Source organism: Panicum virgatum, chromosome 2K (assembly GCF_016808335.1).
Source record: "Panicum virgatum strain AP13 chromosome 2K, P.virgatum_v5, whole genome shotgun sequence".
Classification (NCBI taxonomy): Eukaryota; Viridiplantae; Streptophyta; class Magnoliopsida; order Poales; family Poaceae; genus Panicum; species Panicum virgatum.
In genome coordinates, this window is record NC_053137.1 from 8,462,039 (window position 1) to 8,479,402 (window position 17,364).

The window sequence follows — 17,364 nt, forward strand, 5'->3', positions numbered from 1 at the left end:
CAATGTTTATATGCTCCTATTGAATCTATATCCATATTCTTATGTTCGATGTATCTCAAGATGAAAGTTCATGCACTGATAATAACATTGGATTTATGATGGATACATTGGATATTTGAAACTCAATGTCATATTTGCACTAATTTGTCAATGATTATTTTTTTAATCCATATAAACTATCGCGTCGAACCATTGGTCGCTAAAAGCTCCATGTAGCATCAAATGATCTGTCGGTAAAGAGATCCATGTAGCGTCAAATGATCAGTCGGTAAAGAGATGTCAGTCGGTATAAGTTATACCGACGCCACTTACAACGACAAATATGTGGTGTCAGCATATATCTATACCAACTGATTGTCTGTCGGTACAACAGCTTTTACCGACCAACCATCAGTCGGTGTATCGGGGCTATGGTATAGTGAACCAGTAAAGAGACAGGGGAGAAAATCCTGAGAAAATATCAGCCTTTACTGTAGCAGCAGAGAGCCTTCTCTCTCTCACTGTTCCTCGTCAACATGCCTTGCTTGCCAGCTCACCTCCACGCGCTTGCAGGCGAGTGGACGGGCCAAGTGAGCCTCTGGGTGCTTCCCCCTCCTCTCCCCAGCTCTGCAAAATCCTCCCTTGCTCGTACTCGAGCTGCTCCGCCACCCACCACCCGCCGCTCCAGCAAGCTCTGACCTGTGACCTCACCCAGCTCCTTGCGCATGCTCACCTCCCTTCACTCCACCTTCTCGTGCCTTTAGTTCGCCGCCTCGGACCCCTACCTCGCCAGAGCCGAGCTCCCCACTGCCACCGAGCCCTACTCTTTCGCCGGCCACCTCCCCACCACCTTCCATCCCGGATCTTGCTTCAAATCGATCGTAGGTGACCCCCTCGTGTTCCCCCATCACTCTCCGGCCACCAGCATGGCCTCCTCTCACCGGAAATGAGCTCCCCATCGCCTCCTCTCAGTGACGGACCTAGGATTGGAACTTAGGGTATGCCATATCAAAAATTTAACATACAATTTAGTATTCGGTACACGTGACCGGTTAGGGGACCGGTGGTACGCCGGCGGCAGGAGAAGCCTCTCGACTGGGGTCTGGCCGTAGGGGCCGGGCTGGTGCCGGTGGCACTACAGCAGCTGGGGCCGGCGGCAGGTGGAGGCAGTGGCCGAGGAGGAAAAGCCTCTCAACTAGGGTCTGGCCGTCAGGGGCGGGCTAGCACTGGTGGCACTGCGGCAGCCGGGCCCAGTGGCAAGCAAAGGTGGCTGCCGTGGATGGCGTGCCAGGTGGTGGCGGCAGCCCACGGATGGCGCCACAGCGGATCAAACGGCGGCCGCGGACAATGGACCAGGCGACTGGCTCGAGCGCGCATCTAGCAGACCTGGCGTCGAGCGGGCTGGAGTGGGAGTCGGGGATAAGCTGGAGCTGGAGAGGGAGTCGGGGGTAGACTGGTGCTTGGTGGTCGGCGGAGACATCGTTCATGTGAGACGTGATCCTAGGGTATGCCATGTCATACATGTACAACCCTTTGGGACTGCCTTCGCACTTTGCTGATCATAGGGAATTGAGTGATGATCTGTATTATTGGTGTTCAAGCACTTCCAAGGCGTCCACCAGTAGTAGTCCTTGGGGATGCGGTAATTAGAAGTGGGGCTATAAGCTTCCGCCTGCTCTTGCTCTTGCCTCTTGGAGATGATCACGTTATGGGCATTAGGGCCGATGTTGATGACGTTGAGGAGGTCATTGTTGGAGTAATCGTATTAGTCGTTGCCTCGATCATGATGGCGTTTTGCTATGTGGTGGCATCATAGGGCTCGCTTCTAGTTGTGTACCCTTCAGCGCTATTGTTGGGTGTCATCCTCTTCATCTTCTAGCTTGATGGTGACTGTGACACTTGGAGTTCCTCATCATTCAACCACTGCTGATAATCTCCAACTAGATTCAGACCATCGAGTTCCTCCATGAAGTTGTTGAACTTACAATCATGCGATGAATCGGAACTTCGCTGCTCCTAGGAATCTTCTCGATGGAGAGTAGGTTCAGTTTTCTTGTTGCAATTGGTGGCAGAGGAGTCGACCCGATCGGTCCTGGAGAAGATGTCGCCCAAACGATCAAGTTGTGAGCGTCTCGGGTTTCCGATGGGTCTTTGGACTTCATCTGGCACCGTTGTGTGTTCGGCAATGACTGGCGACTGTAGTTGCTGCTTGGTTGATCGTCGCCGAGGACGATGACCCTTGTGTTAGTCTTGTCACGGCGTAGCATATCTGGTCCTCCCTGATCTCGAAACCTGCAACGGCGGCGACGGTGCAATCCTCCGAGTCGGGCGCCGCCGACAGGACGATCTTGCTAATTGTCCCCTCGGACCATGCCGGCAGCGGGATCCTCGCCTGGGTGAACGGGTTCAGCAGGAAGGGCCGGCATGGGGGCGGCAACACGGCCACCAGGGCCAGCTAGTTGCCGAATGCGCCGTGGCAGGCGGCGCCGCGGGCGTCCTCGAGTAGGGCGATGCAGTGGACGGCGGCGTCGTGGATGTCGACGCAGTGCCCTGCGTTGGCAAGCCACGCACTACTGGAATCAGCAGCTTTGCCGAGTGCCAGGTACACTCGGCAAAGCCCCAAAAACACCCGGCGAAGGCTTTGCCGAGTGTAGCACTCGGCGAAGCGCACTCGGCAAAGATGTCTTTGCCGATGGTTTGTTTGCCGAGTGTTTTTTATCGCACACTCGGCGAAAACTTTGCCGAGTGCTATATCTGACACTCGGTGAAGATTTTCAAATAAAAAATTAAAAAAAGCACAATGCTCTCGGGGCACCACCACGTCACCGCCGTTGCCGCCACCACCACGCTACCGCCGCCGCCAGCCCCTTCCCTTGACCGCCGCCGCCACACTTGTCGCCGCGGCTGCTGTGCAGGCCGGCTGCGCGCCCCTGCAGCGTCTACTGTGCCCCCTCGCCGTGGCCGCTGCGCAGGAGCTCCGTGCGCTACCGGACCACCGGAGAGACGGCAGGGAGAGGAGCTCCGTGCGCCTTGCGCCGCCGCCGCCACCAGAGGAAGAGGGCCGGGGCCCGCATGCCGCCGCCACCCGAGGAAGGTGGCCGGGCCCCGAGCACCGCTGCCACCGGAGGAAGGGGGCCAGGCCCCGCGCGCCGCAGCTAGCCGCTGGAGGAAGGGGGCCGGGCCCCGCGCGCCGCCGCCGCCGAGGAAGGGGGCCAAGCCCCGAGCGCCGCCGCTGCCGGAGGAAGGAGGCCGGGCTCCACTCTCTTCTGCCGTCGGAGGAAGGGGGCCAGGACCCGCGAGCCGCAGCTAGCCGCTGGAGGAAGGGGGCTGGGCCCCACGCGCCGCCACCGCCGAGGAAGGGGGCCAGGCCTCGAGCGTCGTCGTCGCCGCTAGAGGAAGGGGACCGGTCCCCGAGCGGCGCTCCCCCCCCCCCCCCGGAGGAAGAGGGCCGGGCCCTGCGCGCCGCAGCCATCGGAGGGCACCTGGTACTGGTGAGTGCCGAGGCCGCGGAGCTGCTAGCGCTGCCATCTCTCGGCGACGGAGAGGGCGCTGGAGGGAGAGAGGAAGGAGGCAGGGAGCTCACGCGCTGGCCATGGTGGGCGGTGGTACCGAGCGCAGGCGGCATGGATGGAGGTGTCGCGGCGATGGCAGGGCGGCACGCGGCGTGGAGGTGGCGGGCCGGCAGCGGCGTGGAGGCAGCGCACGCTGTGAAGCTTCTGTGGTGTGCGTGTGTTGTGTGGGGGCATGGGTGGCGTGAGCGGAGCTTAAGACAGGAGGAAGAAAGTTTGCCGAGTGCTGTGATCTAGCACTCGGCAAACAATAGCTTTGCCGAGTGCTAGATCACACCACTCAGCAAATTTTCTTTTTTTTTTCTTCCCATTCATTTACCAAATGTGTTTTACAAAAATTTGGAGGACAGTGAAAGAATTTTTTTATTTGGTATAGTATATTAACTAAGAGAAAAGTTGTTTGCCCGAACTTCTCTTTCTTTCTTTTTTTGCAGAGTGCTAAAAATATTTTATTTGCTCTCTCTTTTTTTTCATCATATTTTCAAAAATACCTTATCACATTCATTTGTCGATACATATTTGATGCTTTAGCGAAAAATTGATCATTATTTCATATAGTTTTGGCTCAAATTTCATTTATAGAAATGTAGTTAAAAAATAAAAATTATCAAATGGATTCGAAAAATTACCAAAATTTAACATGACACGATATTCGATGTCTATTGGCTATACAAAAATTTTGGGAGTCAAACCACAGCTCGACTGTCACTTTCACTCCAAATCATACCCGATCATTCTCAATAATCATGAAACTTCTTTAGAGATGTTCGGGTTGTGAGCAACGTATGTGACAACCTATGTGAAACCTTCTCAACTTTTTACCACAATCTCCACATACGATATCATGACATATTGTCAAATTTCATAATTTTTGGACTTCCTTTGCTTTTTATAGAATTTAAAAACCGCTTAGGCACGCGGTGGAGGTCGTGTTTCCTGAACAAGATGTTCAAATTTTCTTTTGGTTTCATAACTATGGCCTAAATGTGGATTCAATACCATGAATATCAAGTTTCTACTCATTTTTTAAAATATTTTAATGACTAGCTGTTCAAATTTGACTTGATTCAAAAATATTACCAAAAATTAAATTAATTAGTTAAATATAGCAAATGAACTCAAAAATACACCAAACTTGACTATGGGGAACTACATGTTGTATGTGTAGATCAAAAAAAATTTGAGGTTCAAAAGAGAAAAAAATTAATAATTTGTCGAGTGCCAGGAAGAGACACTCGGCAAAGGTGATTCTTTGCCGAGTGTCATGTCTTTGCCGAGCGTCTGGCACTCGGCAAAGCCATCTTTGCCAAGTGTCGACTCTTTGCCGAGTGTTTTAGGGCTGGCACTCGGCAAAGGGTGTCTTTGCCGAGTGTCCGATATATGGCACTCGGCAAATGAGTTAGCACTCGGCATTGTTGAGCTTTCCGGTAGTGACGGTACGGGGGCGGGCTCTGCGTGGGAGGGCTCCGTATGGGCGCGCTCCGCGCCACGCCATCGCTGGCACACGGCGCGAAGGCGGAGGTGGTCGCCGATGGCAGCGAGCCAAGCCGTCGAGGGATTACCTCGTTGAGGAGGTCGGGCCAAGACCGGCGGCGGCAGAGCCTCGCCCTCTTGGCCACTCGCCGTGGCATGGCCATCGATCGACCTTGGCTGAAACAGACGAGAAGAACACACGACTTTGTATCGGCTGCTGTGGATGTGTTTACAAGGAAAGGGGTTCATCCATTTGGCCGCTCTGGCCTCCTCCCCGGCGCTGCCATGGATGCTGGAGGTGGGTGGTCGTCAGGTTTTGCAGGTTTTCGGACGAAAGTCTTTGCTCGGTCTTTGACCGTTGCCCGTAACAACGGTGCCATGGTGCATAGTTCTCCTCCTTGAGGGCGTTGCTGTGAAAACCTCAACCTCCAAGGATTGCTCCAGGTGAAAACCGAAGAACTGTGTTGTTGGTTCGGGCGACGGTGACATCTTGATGTTGCTCTCCTGTTGGGGTGTCTCTTTGGAGTCCTTGGGAGGGCGATCTTGGTCAGTATGAAGGGGTGAAGAGATTTGATGAGCAATAGATGATCCGGACATTAAGTTTCTAAGCAGATGAGAGATGTGATAGATTAATGTTGGTACAAAAATATTGCAAGGTTGGAGCGGGAACAAAGAAGAAGTTTGAAGCTTAGTCTTCTAGAATTCGTACTTTGTTTTCCAGCATACTCTTTTGTTTCGTGAAATCCTTCATTTGAGGTTTAGAATCTAAGAACTCTTGTAACATTTGGCTGAATATATCCACAATTTTGTGGATATAAAGGCCAGATTAATCCTTTGTCTAAAAAAATCCATTCATCCTATCCGATTCCTTTTTTATTAGCTTGTTTGCTGAAACAACGATTACTATTTCATTATCAACTTTTTCTAATTTCTCAACAGTGGTAATATGATCATGAACAAGATCGAGCACCGGCTCAAACCAGAGTAATTTCCCACAACGTCCGGTGTGTGCGTACACCACCACAGGGCTCCTGACCTGTGCTCGCCGTCGGACCACACGACGGCCGCCGAGACGACACGGCCCACGCCTGGCGCCACGCCGGCGACCGTCACGGTGAACTTGGCGTTCCGCTCGCTGAATTCCAGCCTGCTCGGCGAAATAGCGACGGCGATCAGGTCAGCGGCCGCCCCGACAGCAAAAACAACCTTCACGTCGTACACCGCGCCGCCGTCGTCTCCGACGTTGGTGGCGGTCCGCGGGAACCCCACGGTGAAGTTCTGCCCAGGCTCCACTTGGGCAGCCATGGTCGGGTAGTTCAGTTCGCCGACGGTGGAGCCGGCCACCGAGGAATCGGCGCAGGCCGGGGCGGCGGAGCCGGTGATGAGCGCGAGGGCGGTGGCATTGTACCCCTGCGCGCAGAGCATGGCGATGTAGTCGCGCTCCGACACGTCGTACACGAGGCCGGGGTGGCGCGCCTTCGCCGGGTTAAGCTGGCCGGCGCCGTACTTGAGCTCGTTGCTGCCGGAGTTGGCCGGCGTGTTCATCGGAGTGGCTGCATAGTATTGTAAAAAAAGGATTTTGAAAAAACAAGATCGTCGCCGGTTACTGCTAGAAATTTATACCTCGGTAAAGCCCAATCTGCTAGAAATTAAAACAGGTTACTAATTCCTGTCTAGTTTGAGTTTTAACCTTTTTGCCTCCTTCCACACCCCTACATTATTATTTTTTAAAACATAAACCAAATTTTAGATATGTTTTCATATTTATTTGAAACATATTTCCACAGCGACTTCATTTCTAAAATTTAGGAAGTGTCAAACTTTGTTTAAATACTTTTGAACATTAGTACAACGGTAACCACATCATTTTCAGAAATTGTGATTTTTGTGCTATATATTTTTCCCAACTCAACAATGTGAAATTTGCTGAATTTAATTACAAAGACGCTCTCATACCTGTGGTGATTAAGGCAGACATGATCATCGCGGGGGGCCAATCGTGGTGGAAGGACTTGACATATGCCGCAGCTCCACTCGCGTGCGGGCACGCCATGGACGTGCCGGACTCGATGTTGTACAAGACCTTCCCATTATCCTTAGGAATAAATTTTGGCGGCGACAGGGGTGACCACGATGCTATGATCTCAATCCCCGGTGCAGACAGATCAGGCTGCAGTTCATGACTAGTTTTCTTTTATCCAACATTTCCATGAGAGTACTGCAAAAAGTTTTTCAAATTGACCTCAGCACCTTCAAGATCCCGGGGGTGATCAGGTTCGGGCCCGGGGAAGAGAACGAAGCCGGTTTTGGAGCGTGCGGATCGGTTGCCGTCTCGGTGCCGCCTATGGTGCCCACTGGATTGCCGCCAAATTGGTCAAGGATGTGCAAGCCTCAAGCTATGATCAAGGGCCAAAAAGTACAATGTGAATACAAAGTGAGCTTACAAGCTCACCTAGTGCTACTAACATAGGCCAAGATTTGGTCGAACTGGTCCTGAGATACCACGAGTGCAGGGAAAGGCAATGGAAAGGCGACGTCCGGCTGGTCACCGGCTAGTACGGCTCCTGCCGCACCGGCCAAGTGTGGACCTAGGCCGAAGTTTTCCTGGTCCGAGCACAGAACGATCTTTCCCTTGGTATGAACCTCCATCAAGGTCATCAGGATCACACGAACTGCATTGCAAAAAAAAAACAAAAAAAACATGGCTAAACCTATCTGATGAAGTGTTTGAGTTTAATCCATCAACAAAATTTGTGCTCATCCTCTCGAAACTGGTACTACATCTAATGAAATTCGAGCAAAATTCTTGTACTCCTAATTCAGTGTCTTCAGATCATATTACCCGTTGACAGGGAATGCAAGGGGCGCATTCTGTACAGGTGGAAAAGTGTTTATGGAGGCTCCCTGCAAGAGAAGAACAACCATTCCCGTTTTCAGTCTTGGTTTCAGTAAGAATCAAGTGAGAGAGAGACAATTTGTTTGAGCACCGACCACTATGGTCTTGCCGTTTCCGAGCACAATCTTGTCGACGAGCCGGCGGTCGGTGCTGCTCGCGGCGACGGACAGCATCCACGGCGCGACGTTGCAGACGTTCCCGCCGTCCAGCACGCCGGCGTTCCCGGCTCCGGCGGAGGTGAGCACCCCTCGCCTCATGGCGTGGAAGGACCCGATGGCGGCGGCATCCTCGAAGTACGGCGACGGGGCCTTGCTCCCGATGGAGAAGGAGATGACGTCCACGCCGTCGGCGACGGCGTCGTCGAACGCCGCCAGGACGTCCGACGTCGGCGTCGCCGCAGTGCCCGCGCTGCCAGCATACCCTGTAGACGGCGAGCCTGGCGCCCGGCACGGCGCCGCGGGCCGTGCCGGCGGCCAGCCCGGCGAGGCTCACGCCGCCGACCGCGCGGCCGGCAACGGTGGACGCGGTGTGGCTCCCGTGGCCGTTGTCGTCCACCGGCGACATGCCGGTGGCGCCGTTGCGGTAGGCGCGGGCGCCGATGATTTTGCTGCACGCCGCCGCGACATGTCAGGATGCGTAGACGGCCGGGGAAGAAGGAGACGTGTCACCACGTGCTACGCACTTGTTGCAGGTGAAGTTCTGGCAGGCGCCCTTCCATCTGCCCGGCGGCGGGCTCATGCCCTCGTCGGAGAAGGACGGGGAGTCCGGCCACACGCCGGAGTCCAGCATGCCGACGATGACGTCGCCTTGCAAGGGTAGCTCCTCGAGCGGCGCTTGAGGGAAGCCCAGGAAATCCCATGATCTTGTGGTCAGAAGCTCGCGGGTCCTGCTCGGGAAGACTGACACGGCGCCCTCTATGCCTGAGAATTCAGTTCAAAATTTGAACAAACACAACTGTTGCATAATCCAAGAAAAAAACCCATGTTTTTATAGGAGATACATAATCTCGTGCCTTTTGCTTGATAGAATCTGTGTGTTGTTTTTTACATCTTTGATGAATTACATAGGTGTTCATATGCTTGCTGCATTATTTTTGGGACGTACTGGAGAGTTTGTGTGCCTCTAATTCAGTAAGCCTGGCTGCAAAGTCATTGAGGCTTCTCTTGTAGCTACGGAGGATCCTGTCAGAGGCCGAGCTGCAAAAGGGAAAATTCATGCATTGGTCGAGATGAACCCTAAGATCCTATTCTCATAACATTAATCTGGTATAAATAAAATAATAAATGTGTTATAGGCTCCAAAGCAAAGAGAAACCTGTCGTCGTCGAGGACCTGGTCGAGCAGATCGTGATGAGAAGCTTCTACAACAGCAGAGAAAGCTTCAGGCTCTGACGAGCCCACACTAGGCAGGTGCCCCAGCCCCCAGGTACACGATGTAGACCTGCTCATGAACGACACTGAACAGAAGATCCCAAAGAAGAAACGGCCAATAATGTTCAGCCGTGCTGGTGGTCTGACCTGTCTTCCATCTTCAGAGGCATTGTTCAGGGTCGCGGCGAAGAAGAGAACAAGGAGGAGGAGACCCGTTCTGACACTGAAACGACGCATTGTAGTTTCTTGAGGCGAATCAGATCGTGAAAATGAAATCTGATGAACCGATGGATATATATTTGCAACTGAAGGGCGTCAAGCACTCAAGCTCAGGCTCATCTTCTGACGCGTGCCGTGGCGGCCAGGTACCAGCAGCTTAGGATTCCGCATTGCTTCCTCCGGAACCTCGTGTTTGTTGTCCAGCCCAAGCCCAGGCATTCGGGTGATGAACAGCAAAGCAAAAACTTCTCGGATGCACCCGTCGGGATATCCAGAGTTCTGATTGCTGATTATTAGTTATCACTGCAGAAACATGGTATCTCTCCTACCTTAGTTTCTAAGAACAAGTTTGGATGACATGATTAAAATAGAGTTCAGATGAAACCTGGCCTTCGTTTTACACTATCCCAGCAATTCATCTTTTTTAGGATTGCTTCGGACGGCACTTTGCTGACGGAGGCAAGAAGATACTTGGATCCTTTGCCTAACTGGCATCGTTTGGTAGGTGTAATGTCTCCTTGTTATTTTCGCAAGTATCTGGCCTGCTGTTGGTAGCAGATCCCGAATACACATATGTTTGGTTTCTGAGAACATGCTGTTTGGTTAGGAGGACGAAGGTAGATTAGAGCATGTCTGCCATTCAGTTTCCATTATGTTCAGTTAAGCCGTTCATATAAGGGTTTTTTTTTTTTACACCGCCATCCCAACAAAACCAGCGCACCCTCCCACCTACGCAACCTACATTGGTGACCGTCGCCCCTTGATGATGACCTGCTCTGCTGCTCACATTGACTTCAAGTGAATGCATAATTTTTATTATTCATTTAGAAATGTATCATATCTAGGCGCATAGAAAATCGATGTATCAAGAAAAACCAAAACGACTGATAATTTGGAACGGAGGGAGATCTCAATGTAATCGTATCATCACCTTGATGTAGGCTCCGTTTGGTTCGGCTTTGAGCGGTTATGGCTGTAGGCAGAAGCCAAAAAGCCAACCAAAGGACATGCTCTGTGGGACCAACTTCCACCGAAGGCGAGCTCAGGGAGTTCGTTGTCGAATCTTTCCACCGGATCCAGCCACTGCCTCGAAGGCGAGCTCTGCCGCGCGCGCTTGAGCTGCCCCCCCCCCCCCCCCCCCGAAGGCGAGCTCCGCCGCTCGCGCGAACCACCACCTTGAGGGCATGCGCGCGAGCCCTGACGCGGGCGCGAGCTCTGCCCTAGGGGCCGCAGGCGGAGGAGAGGGGAGCACGAGAGAGAGGTAGGAGAAGAAGAGAGAGAGGAAAGATTGACAAGTGAGGTCGGTTGGGGCTGGGCCGGTTGCTAGCTGCTGGCAGTTGGGCACTTGGCAACAAGGAGGATTGGTGGAACCAACCCTATACATGAGCTCTGAGTTGTTGGCGAAAGGCAGCGATGGAATTGGAGCCCGGTGATCATGCTATCACCAACTGTTTGAAGGCTTGAGGAATCTCTTTGGCCGAGGGGCACCATGCTCTCGTCACCTCCCTCTCCTGCGCCTCCACCTTCACCACCACCACCACCACCTCCTTGTCCGCTCTCCGGTGACCCACCAGCGGCAAAACCCATCCCCACTACCAAGTTTGTCACGCCTGTCAAGCCCTTTTCCTCAGTGGAGGAGGCGTTGGACCTGCAGTCTTGCTCTAGGTTGGAGGCATCAAGCTCTGGAGGGAAGACTTTGAAGGCCACTGGAGGAGACGGCGCGGGCGGCGCGGATTCAAGGCGTGCAGCAGGATTTCAGCGTGCTGGCCGGCAGCAGGATGGGCAGCAGCTCCGTTCGGTCGTTGTCAAGCCGGCAACGCACCGTGTCTCCTACAAGGAAGCGCTTGTTGGGGTCAGAACCTTTCGGCCACGCATCAATGCTACCGCGTAGGCTCGGGGCGGTTGGAGTGTGGAGAGGAGAAAGCAGTGTGGAGGCCGCACACCGGTATGGGATAGGATGCAGGCCGCTGGCCGTCGCATTCATGACCGGGATGGCGGGAAGAAGAGCATTCATGACCGTTTGGGGGGAAAGGTGAGCTTTCATGACCGGGATGCCCGCGCTCCGGCTCGTGAGCGCTTAGGTGAACGCATTCATTCCTCCTCCTCCAGCCTCATTCAGACACTGCGCGCTCGGGCTGGGGATCGGTGTTTCAAGTGCTTCGCACGCGACCACTGCATTGCCCAGTGCCGTGATCCTCCACGCTACCTCCTGTGCTCCAAGTCTGGACACAAGGCGCGCTTCTGTCGGGCTGCTTCTAGTGCTGGCTTGGTGGAGTGGAGGCCGGCTGTCAAAGCTTCTGCGGCGCGGTCGTCGTCGGTGATGGAGCTCATTCCGGGGGACTCCGAGCACTGTCCCGCCTGGGTGACCGTCTGTGCTGCTCACACGGGGGGCCATCAGGGAGGCGGAACGGGATGTCCAGCTGCATTCGCTCGTCGGCGTGCAGCTGGATGCGAGGATGCGACTTTCCTATGAGCAAGTGCACAGGGAAGTCATGCAACAGCTGCGTATTCCGGGGTATGCTCTGGACGTTGTCTTGCTCAAATCTGCTACTTTTCTTCTTCGTTTCGGGCAGCCGGCTCAGCGCAATGTTGCGTTGGGGCGCCGGTCTCTGGCTGTGGGAGGGACTCGGCTTCATCTCATGCCGTGGACGCGTCAGTTCGGGGCTAAGGCAACTAGCAAGCTCAAGTACAGGGTTCGTGTTTGCATTGAGGGTGTTCCTGCTCATGCGGCCGACATCGACACCATCAGCAAGCTCTTTTCGGCCGAGATGGTCATTGACAGGATTGATACAGAGAAGAAAAGAGAGGAGGAGCGGGCTTGCATCTGTGTTTGGATCACGACAAAGGATCCTGACAGCATTGCCATTGAAGGAACTCTTCGCCTTGAGGAGCCGGTTGAGTTCTCGGAGGAGGAGCACAACGAGTTCTTCATGAGACTCGGGGATGCGGACATGGATCTGCCTGAGGTCTGTCCGGGTGTGGCTACGTTGCTTGATTATGATGTCATGTTGCACATTGATGAAGTTTGGGATTTTACAACGCCGCCAAGCAGCCCCTCTTGGAAGAGTTATGGTAGTGATATCAGTGGGATTCCGGCTGATTCGTCTGGGGGTGAGTGGCCGGTGAAGCACTACTTCAGTTGGTGTCTGGGTGTTCCTGATCGCAGAAGATCACTGCCGCGGGTGCCGGTGCATGAGCGCTTGGGGGGCGCAGTCAAGACAGGTCGCCTGATAGAGGCACTGGTGGTGGTCGTATGCAGTTCCCTCCACCTTCTCACGCTGATTTCAGGCATGCTGGTGGTAGTAGTGCGGCTGGCGGCGGCAGGGGTCGTGGTACCACTTTCAGAGGACAGAGCTCTGGAGGTCCTTACCGCGGACATACGGCAGGGACGTTGGTCTGGCGGCCGGTGGTCTCGCCAGCGAGGGAGGAGAAGATGCAGTTTCAGACGGTGCTATTGTCCTTGAGGGTCCTGGCCAGGTTAGGAAGGAAGACATTGCCGCATCCGAGGAGGCAGGGCTAGGTTTCCTCTTTGGTGAAAGAAGTGATAACCATGCAGCGGCGTGCGACCCGATGCTCTTGGAGGTCGTTACACAGGATGGTCGGGTTCTGGGTTCGGCTCAGGTGACAGGGGTTCAGGCTGTGGCAGGAGTTTTGGCTGTAGCGCATGAACCGGACATGGGAGCGCAGGTGCGCACTGTACACCCCGTGGATTCATCTTTTGAATTTGATCCCATGCGGGTGGAGGCCTACTGTCAGGGACTCAGCGGTTCTACTGGGCATGCATCCCACGTGATAAGTTCACAAGTGTCTTTGGAGATTATGGAGGATGAGTTGTTGCTGGGCATGCAAACTATGGCCATTCAGACTGAATCTTCAGGTCAACTCCATCAATCTGAGGCACAGACTGTTCTGGATCATCTATCCCCGCAATCTGCTCATAGCTTGGAGGGGAATGGCCTATTCATTGCAAAACTTCCAGAGACCCTACTGGCCACTCCAATTGTTACTAAGAACAGCAACAATTCTGATTCTGACAACATCCCTGCTTCGGTCCGTAGAAGCACGAGGATAGCTAATAGGCCTAAGTCTGATCTGACAATGGAGCAACTAGCAACTGTTCTGCTAATGATGAAGTGTGGGGTCCTGCAGCAAGATCAGCAGCCAGATCAGGAAGCCAAGGAGTGTTTCTCAGGGCAGTTTTCTGAACCAATGGTTCCTAACACAGTCATCAATTACAAAGAGGTGTTTGGGCTTCCTCTGGATGAGGGCACTGACAGTTTAAGTGCCCTGGCCATTCATGCTGAAGCTTAAGAGGGAGTGGTGCTCCCTCCCAGTGTGTGTGTGTGTGTGTGCCCAATGTGTGTCTGTCCAGCTCTTCTTCAGTGTTTTCAGTGTTTCTGTTGGGGCCCTTCGTTTGTTTGTGTCATGCAGTTGGTGCAGTGTCTTGTGTTTAATCCTGATGGTGGTGGTCCTGGTGTGCTGAGCATTACCCTGAGCTTAGTGTTTCTGTTGTTTGTTTCTCTCCTTGAGTCTTCAGTGGTTGGGTTTCTGTGTTTAGTGGTTCAGAAGTTCAGAGTTCAGGGCCCTATGTTCAGACGTTCTTCGATTCAGATGTTCACCTTATTTTCCAGTACCTCAGTTGGAGTTCTTACTAGTTTGCCTCATGAATGAACAAAAATGTCTAATACTCAATTGGAATGTGAGAGGGTTGAATAATCGAGCAAGGAGGACTGTGGTTAAAGACTTGGCCAATGATACTAGATGCACAGTTGCAGCGTTACAGGAGACAAAGCTTGCTGCAATACAATCTGCAGATGTTAGTGAGGTGCTTGGTGCTCGGTTCAGTAATCAATTTGCTTTTCTGCCTGCACAAGAAACTTGTGGGGGAATTCTTTTTGCTGTCGACGATGATTTCTACAGCATCACTTCTGTCCAACTCCATGCCCATTCTCTGACTGCTCAGGTGCAGACTAAACAGTGTTTGTCACATTGGTGGATAACTGTAGTATATGGTCCTCAAAGTGTTCAAGACAAATTGCAGTTCCTGGCTGAGTTAAGAGCCATTAAACAAGTTGTTGGAAATCGATGGGTGCTATTAGGAGATTTTAATCTCATACTTGATGCTGCAGACAAGAGTAATGACAACCTGAATAGGAGGTTGATGTCTGAATTCAGAAACACCATTAACTATCTAGAGCTCAAAGAGATCAACCTGACAGGGAGGAAATTCACTTGGTCAAATGATACCACACAAACGCGTATTGATCGGGCTTTCTGCACAGTTGATTGGGAAATGATGTTACCAAATTCAGTCCTGCATGCTCTCTCCTCTTCTGTTTCAGATCATAGTCCATTGCTTTTAATGGGGGCATCAGTTCTTAATACTTTCAAGGGGTTCAGATTTGAGTCTTTCTGGCCATCAATTCCAAGATTTCAGGAAGTAGTTCAGCATGCCTGGGATGATCAAGTCAATTTTTTTAATCCTTTCCTGAGGCTACATATCAAATTTACCAGAACTGCAAAGGCATTGAGGAAATGGGCCAAAAAAACTATTGGCAACAACAAACTGCTTCTGTGTGCTGCCAGGCAATTGGTTACCATTCTGGATGTTGTGCAAGAGTTCAGGCAGCTGAGTGATCATGAGGTTTTACTGAGGCATGATCTGAAGGTCAGAATACTAGGTTTAACTGCAGTGGAAAAACTCAGGCTCAAACAGCAATCCAGATTGTCTGCCATCAGAGCTGCTGAAGCCAACTCTAAGCTGTTCTACTTGCATGCAAATGGCAGGAGGAGGAAGAATTTTATCAAGTATTTGTTGTCGGTCGAAACCCACCGGCGAGCAGCGACAGGTAACACGAAGAGCCGGGAGGTCGCCGGAGCGCTGGCAGGCACTGCTCCCTCGTCGACGGCCCGCAATTCCGTCACGCGCCCGGAGAATGTATGGAAAGCCGGGCGTGCCACTTGACCTATACCCGATCAGGAGGATGCGAACGTGCTCAAAACAGTTTTCTGCATAAAAAGACAAGTGTAAACATAAGTCTGAGCCGTGGTCGGCTCCCCGGGACGACTCTTGGATCGGCTTTAAAGAGCCGATCGAGTCACGGTGTCAGATGGGATCTGTTTGCATCCAGATATTATTGAATAAAGGAAATAACTATAAGGCTACTTCAATTAAATCTAATTAATCTAAACCACGATGATAAAAGCCTCACTACTAGATCGGAACATCCTACACGTGACTAGGCCTAATGAACATAACAGACAACTAAACCATAACCCAAAACAGAGGCCTAAGAACTAGCAAGAGCCGATTCCCAGAACAATCCCTATCAAGGCTAAGATAAAGCATCTACTACACCACCGGATCGTCCAACCCGTTTGCAAGGCCTAACCTAGCAGATATTACGCAAACTCTTAAGATAAGAGCAAATCATAACAGATCAGATCTATTAAACTTAAAAGAAGCAGGGTGTTGCCTCTGTGCAACTAATTCTATGCGACAAGAACTAGCATGAGATTGAAACGTGACTGCACAGAGACAACATGATATTCGTAGATGATAAGCAACGAAGCGCAACGGATCTACTAAAAGCCATGCTACGAACATCAAGATAACTAGTATTACTCGCCATCAAAAATGCTTCAGTACGAGTAATACCAAGGTAAAAGCAAGAACAACGCTGCCCTGACCGCGAGAAGCGATCAGGGCAGCATAGCACTTACTTGGATGAAACCCTAGGATTAGGGGTGGCGGTGCGCCGAGAGTTGTTGTTTGCGAGACGTGATGACGCTCTCCCTTTACGAATAACAAAGGGTACATATTTATAGTCTGGAGACTTGGGAAACAATCTAAACTAATCTTGTCCCGATCGGACTCTATCTCTAACCTTAAACTAAATCTAAGGATACATGGCCCATGTGGCCCAGATGCTCACGCAGGAGCCGATTTACAAGTCTTCTTAAATCTTCTGCTTTAAGCCCATCCTGCTTTCGGCCCATAAATTAATCTTGTTAATTTATGGCGATAACACATGCCCCCTGGTTTTGGCAATGATAGTTCCAAAACCAATCCGTCACTTCATCTTCCCGTTAATGCTCTTTAAACACACTGCAACCACCAAGGAAGACACAACGTTTCTGCAACTGGCTCCTCGTAGAACGTGAAGCTGCCGATCCGACTCCCATCTTTTCACTATTTAATCTCACCCCAAATCGGCTCTTCTTCACAGCGAAACTCCTTCTTCCTCCCAAAGCCAGTAGCACAGAAAACCCCTATCTTCCAGCACCAGTAATGGCAATCTCTTCCTCCTCCGACTCCAACTCCTTCGGAGACTCTTCCTCCTCCTCTTCCCCTTCTTCTTCCCCTCTCCCTGCTTCTTCCATCGACTCCATTCCGGAGAGTCGGGAGCCGACGCCGGAGTGGGACCCAACTGCAGTGTATGAAGCGCTGGCTCCTCTGCACTGGGATGCAGAGGAGTTCGACTTCGGGGTCGTCTCCGAGGAGGACGAGCCCATGACTGAAGGAGAAGACCTCCGGCTCCTGTTCCAGGAGGAGTCGGAGAGCGGCGAGGAAGAAGACCCCTCTTCGGATGGAGTCGACTCCGCCTCTGAAGAGGAGATCGACTCCCCCTCCGATGACGATGAGCCGATGGGCGGCAAGCCCTTTCGGTTCCTCGGGTCCTCCGAGGAGGACAGCGAGGAAGAGAAGAGCGGCGGCGGCGACGGCTGGAGCGACTTCGGGTCTAAAGGCGGCAGCAGCGCCTTCAGCAGCGATGATGACAACGACGACGACGACGGCAGCGACGACGACGGCAGTGGGGATGCGCAAGCCCGAAGTCCCAAGCGCCATAGGTACTAG

The 17,364-nt window shown here is 52.4% G+C and overlaps 1 protein-coding gene across 1 annotated transcript; it reads right to left on the reverse strand.

Annotated features, from left to right (window-relative positions):
- Positions 1 to 2,434: 2,434 nt before the first annotated feature.
- Positions 2,435 to 9,524, reverse strand: LOC120695028 (subtilisin-like protease SBT4.15). Its single transcript, XM_039978353.1, is given in 11 exon segments — positions 2,435 to 2,529; positions 6,038 to 6,574; positions 6,978 to 7,191; positions 7,272 to 7,375; positions 7,665 to 7,693; positions 7,864 to 7,925; positions 8,013 to 8,297; positions 8,299 to 8,524; positions 8,600 to 8,837; positions 9,022 to 9,113; positions 9,232 to 9,524. Coding segments are annotated over 11 exon segments (2,175 nt in total).
- Positions 9,525 to 17,364: the final 7,840 nt, after the last annotated feature.